The 6042-nt window shown below is 35.2% G+C and overlaps 1 protein-coding gene and 1 non-coding gene across 2 annotated transcripts; both read right to left on the bottom strand.

Annotated features, from left to right (window-relative positions):
• Nucleotides 1-2196: 2196 nt before the first annotated feature.
• Nucleotides 2197-4498, bottom strand: LOC132165355 (LOW protein: PPR containing protein). Its single transcript, XM_088513751.1, is given in 3 exon segments — nt 2197-2414; nt 2416-3602; nt 4109-4498. Coding segments are annotated over 3 exon segments (1536 nt in total). The 5' UTR covers nt 4433-4498; the 3' UTR covers nt 2197-2389.
• A 130-nt stretch (nt 4499-4628) lies between these two features.
• TRNAR-UCU (transfer RNA arginine (anticodon UCU)) lies at nt 4629-4701 on the bottom strand. The gene has a single exon. It is a non-coding gene; the product is annotated as a tRNA-Arg (tRNA).
• Between the last annotated feature and the right edge of the window lie 1341 nt (nt 4702-6042).

The following is a 6042-nucleotide window of genomic DNA, read 5'->3' as shown; positions in this document are numbered from 1 at the left end:
TGCTTACACTACAACAGCATGTAAGCCAAATCCTTACTTGTTTATATGGTCATATTTGTTGATTATAAAATTGTTATTTACTTGTATTAGATTTGAAAAAGCAAAGTTCAATGATGGGCCAGCTCAAAGCCGGTTTAACTTCTAATAGTCATGACTCAAGATGAAGGGCAGGCCCAAATATTGTATAGATGGGCAGGGCCAATAGGCCCACGCAAAGGGTATAAGCTTAATGGAGAAGGACACTTGTCTTGGAACAATGCAGATCTTGAGGTCCCAGTTTACCAGACCCGGGTAGCCAATGTATATGGCCCTCTCTTTCCCTCCAAATATAAATTTATATAACTTCTATTTTTCGGATGGCTGATTTTTTTTTTTTTTGACATGTCCACACAAGAGGAGAGGAGAAATTCGAACTAGTGACCTTCATTTTATGAGGCGTGATCTCCAGTCGATTGAACTACCTCTTAGGGAGGGCTGATTTATTATCCATCTTCAGAAACAATATCAATTCCTCACGAACCTCTTAAGCATTTTTCTCTTTTTAACCACAGCCAGAAAGATAAAGTAATTTGTGATTGAAAGGAAATTTTTTTATTTTGCTTTTGCTTTGGATAAATGAATGATAAAAGCGGCCAATTGAATTGCCGCTAATGATTATATTCTCTATATTGTTGATTGAGATACAAAATCTTTATTTTTATTTTTTATTTTTTATTTTTTTATTTTTTTATCGCATTAGCATTTGAGTGAGAAGTAGGTCAAGTGCTGGGAAATTTTGTTGGTTGTGTCTAGTGTTTGATGAAAAGAATGATGCATGCGCTGACAAGAGAAGTGGTTTAATTCAATTTGAATGGCCGAAAAGGGACATTAAAAAACTTTAAACAGTATTTGGTAGAAACAAATACAGAAGAATCTGATTAAAATAAATAAATATGACCACAAAGTACATAATTGAGACAAGTATTGATGGAATTAATAAAGATTGGTCTGACCAATGCCTTGTTCTTTTTCAATCCTGAATTCATAAAAGGGTGGAATGTTGAGGAATGATCTACATTATTTGTGCACAAGATTTTGGGCATGTTTATAAGGAATAGACAATCTTATCTTATTGAACCGATTTTATGAGATGAGTTAGACCCATTAATTTCTCCATGGTATCAGAACCTACCACAAGATAAATAAGGGCCCACACTACTTACCCCGTGACAAAGACTATGAAAAATACCGGTATACAAGTGATGGAGGGCACTGAGGAATGATCCTACATTGCCTGTGGATAAAATCTTGGGCATGTTTATAAGGAATGTGCAACTCTCTCTTATTGAACCGATTTTATGAGATGAGTTAGAAACCAAGGCTCACGAATTTCTTCATGGAAGAGAAAAAAAGGCAGCAAAAAGGAATATTGCACCTTGAACATGCTCATGGATGGAGGTTATTGTTTGGGGTAACTTCACTTTACACCATTTAATCATCATGCGATTTGAGAAGCCCTCAAACTTCAAAACTTCTTAATATGGACCCCTGAACTTTCAATTGCAATCAATTTGAACCCGTCCATCAGATTTAGCCATTAGCTTCCTTGATTTACCCCTAAAAGGACCAAAATATCCTTGATTTTTTTTTAAAAAAAATTGGAATTAAAGATAAATTTGAAATTTTATAAAAAAATCAGAAGTATAAATATCATTGTCTCACTTTTAACATTTAAAATATGACGGAGGGATTCAAATTGATTACAATTGAAAGTTCAGGGGTCCAAATTAAGAGGTTTTAAAGTTTGAAGGGTTTCTCAAATCACTTGGTAATTCAAGAGTTTAAAGTGAAATTACCTCTTATTGTTTAGTGGTCTTAAATTCTTAATATACATTAATTCTCATTAAGGGTTTTATTGGTTACTTTCATGCCTTGATGGATGATATTATGCACAGCTTATCAACTTAAGGGTTGAGCTGCATGCATTTTGTCCAAGAATAGGGATACATCTGTTAATATGTTCTTTTTTTAAGTTTGAAAAAAAATGATTTGAAGACAATTATTTGCTTCGTTCATCAAAATCTCAGATTTATCAAAACTGTAAAAAATATTATTGATAGAAGAAAATGTGGTATGGTAGAATATGAAAAATTCAGAACATTTTATTTTATTATATATATATAATCAATGAATTATTAAAAGCATAAAGCACCCCATGTATATGAGAAGTATACTATAGAAAACACGTAATTAAAAAGAGAAAAAAGAACAAGTAATACGGATGCAATGGATAAATTAAGAGATCTGTGAGGGTTGATCAAGCTGACCCCACAATAATTTGAACATTTGAACATTTGGGCATTTGAACTGTTCATCTGTGAGGGTTGTTTTTCCAAAAAAATATATCATGCTAGCATCCGATCAACCTTGTGCCTGAGAAGTAAAAAGGGCAAGTAGTTTGGCAAGAGATTCATTGAAAGAAGCAAAATGATAGAATTATTAGAAAGTATTAGGCATGGTGAGATACCAGAAATCTCTTTGGTTGCAATCATCTTCTTCTCCAAATTTTCAGCAGCCTCAGGCATGCCTTGTGCATTGTAGGCTTGGATCATGGTAGCAAAGGTGATACTATCTGGTTTGCAAGCTCTCTCTTTCATTTCCAAGAACAACTCATTCATCTTTTTCACATCACCAGCCTGACCATATGCACTTATAATGCAGTTAAAAAATGGGGTATCAAGTGTTACATCAGAATTCTCTACTTGCCTCAAAATTGAATCGACTTTTGTTATATGTCCAGCTTTACTGTAAGCACTAACAAGAGAGCAGTAGGTAATAGAGTTGGGCTTCATTCCTTGATGCTTCATTTTCTTGAAGTATTCATCCATCTTCTCAATATTTCCAGCCTTTCCAAACACCTCAATCACTGTATTAAAAGTAACAATTGTCGGAGAGAAAGACCATTTCTTCATATAATCCATAACGGAGCTCATCTTCTCATACATGCCTACTTTCCCATATGTTTTGATCAGGATATTAAATGTCTTAATGTCTGGCCTTATTCCCATTAGCTGGAATTCATTATACCACTTCTCCAGCTTCTCGATCAGCCCAAATTTCCCATAAGCCCCAACAAAAGTATTCAATGTGAAAACATCAGGAAGGCAGCTTCCACTTTCAATCATATCCGTCAGTGTGTTCTCCATTAGTTCAAACATTTCCGCTTTACCATATCCGTCAATAATAGTGTTGTATGTCACAGTGCTGCATTTGATCCCTAGATATGACATCTCAGCACGAATCCGTCCAATCAGATCAAAATGACGAGATTTAGAGCAACAATTAATAAGTATAGAATATGTATATACATCTGGTTTGCAGTCCGAGACCGATTTCATGTCATCAAGAGTACAAAAAGCCTTGTCAAGAAGGCCACTTTGCCCATAAGCACTTATGAGAGCAGTGTAGACATCAACAGTTGGTCTGAGCCCTTCTGACAACATAATCTCAAAAAGCAAACTGGCCTCCTCAGGTTGCCTACACTTGCCAAGCATTATCAACAATTTCGTGTATGTTTGGCACCTTGCCTCGTACCATTGTTGTTGGCGAAGCAATCCAAAAATCTACGACAAAGAGTTTAGCTTTCAGAAATAATTAGAAACTTCAGGAAGTCCCACAATATATGGGACCAGGAATTCATGCATAAAGTAGTAGCACTCACACTCCAAATTTTGCACCGAGACGGTGGATGTAAGAAAAGTTAATTGAACAAGGGAAATTAAAGACTCTTTGAGGTTTAACTCACTCTACTAATACAGATTCCAAAAAGTATTCTAGCAGATTCTCTGATTTGTGGTAAACTTGAAAGCTTCAAGTAACTCAAATATCATCTATAAGGGGGGGAAAAAAGCCCCCTACTATAAAAAGCCACCTACCTTGTAAAGAAAATGTCAGCAAACTAATTAAGACACAGTATCTGGACTTTTCTTTTTATCAATCCACATTACCCCAGGAAACAAACAGAGAGACAAGATTATTACTTTCACATACCCAGCAGCCAAACCACACCAAAGAAAAAACAACTAAAAAATTTACAACTTTTTCAAAAGAAAAACAAAAACCCACTAACCTTGACAGCATTTTCCCACTGATTCTCTCTGATAGCCTCATCCAGAGCCTCCAGAACAGCCTTAGGCCACAGCTGTTGGTACTTTCTTGAGTTGGCTTTCCTCACAACGCCTTTCACTGCAGCGTCGGTTCTGAGAATCCGAGACAGGTCCTTCCTCTGGTCCTTCTGCAGCCCGTTTGACACGGGTTTGGAGCTCCGTTTAGATAATTGGACAAAGAATTTTGGTAGTTCTTGTGTTTGTATGTGCGTATGGTCTATCAGGAATTTTCTCGAACAGGTGGTGGACGCGTGTAAGTTAGCGAGAGCAAATGTCCGAGGCTCCATTGCGCCGGGGTGGAGGATAAGGCCAAAGTTTTGGGAGAGTGTTAGTGGAAGAGCATCATGTGCGCATGTTAATAATGTCAAGAGACCGAGGATAAAGTACGTTGAAGGCGTACATTAACGCTCAATTTACTACTGGGCCGGGGGGATTTCTTGGGCTATAAAGAAAGGCCCAAAAGGGTTCGTCATTAAAAAAGAACACGCCTGGTGGGACTCGAACCCACAATCGTTTGATTAGAAGTCAAACGCCTTATCCATTAGGCCACAGGCGCTTCACACTGTCGCCAAATATACAATTATTATATAATGCAAATAAAAGAGTAATGGTAATTCCCCCCTTTCACTATGCTAACATGGAACTTATATTCTTAAAAAAAGGAACAAAATGTTGGTAAATCATCAATTATTTTAAAATATGAATCTAATAAGAAATGACGAATTTAAATATTTAATTAATATTTTAATACCTTTTGTCATGTGTGTGTTCAAATTTTATTTCAATAATTGAATTTTGATCAAATTGTGATTTTAAAAGTCATATTATTTTTTGAGGAACAAAAAATAGACTTCTAAAATTATTCTCCTAAACGCAATCATTGTGCGATGACCCTACCATCTTATGCAATGATTTAAGGGTAACATGTCAAAATCTGGGGTTTTGGGTAGGGTTTCAAACCCATTAACTTGACCTAGTTTGAGGTTTTTTTTTTTTTTTTTTTAAATTGTGATTTTAAAAGTCATATTATTTTTTGAGGAACAAAAAATAGACTTCTAAAATTATTCTCCTAAACGCAATCATTGTGCGATGACCCTACCATCTTATGCAATGATTTAAGGGTAACATGTCAAAATCTGGGGTTTTGGGTAGGGTTTCAAACCCATTAACTTGACCTAGTTTGAGGTGTATTTTTTTTTTTTTTTTTTTTTTTTTTTTTTTTAAGAGTCCCTATACCTTATTTTTACAGCCACCAATATAATATTGACACATCATCTAAAAACACTAAATACAATAACCATGAAAGCACAAGATCTTATTCTGAAAAATAAATTCAAAAAAATTCAAAAAAGTATGATGTTTCTTGCTTTCTTGCACATATATATATCCTCCTCAAGTAAGAAACGCAGGAAGCTGGTGATCTCATATGGGGCAATTGGGTATCTTAAAAAGCATATAATAATGTTTATAGAAAATAAAGAAGAGGACTAGCTTGTCGGACATGAGATAACGGACGAGAATTTTCCGGAGCAGGCGAGCCTCCTCCGTCTCATTTATACCTTCGATCAGAAAAATGTCTCGTTGTGGATAGGTTTTTTTTGCTAAAAAAAATCTAGTGTTTTCATTCTTATTGTATTTGGTGTTTTTTTCCCTAATGTGTAACTTTATTATTAGATGTTGTAAAATATTGTAAAATCTAGTGTTTTCATTCTCTTCTTCTTTTTCTCCTTTTTCTTCTTTTCAGGAACTTGTTTTCTAAACCCCTAATCAAGTCTTGGTTCATTCATAATGTGCTTCCTCTTTTGATGAAACACTTATAGGAACTTGTTTTCTTGAGAATATTAGGGAAATGAAAAATTAATTGCAGGCATGAGTGGAAGCGGTGAAGATAGTCGCA

Source organism: Corylus avellana, chromosome 2 (genome assembly GCF_965113065.1).
Source record: "Corylus avellana chromosome 2, dhCorAvel1.hap1.2, whole genome shotgun sequence".
In the NCBI taxonomy this organism is placed as follows: domain Eukaryota; kingdom Viridiplantae; phylum Streptophyta; class Magnoliopsida; order Fagales; family Betulaceae; genus Corylus; species Corylus avellana.
The sequence above is the reverse complement of the archived record's forward strand: the minus strand, read 5'-3'. Positions and strand labels throughout refer to the sequence as shown.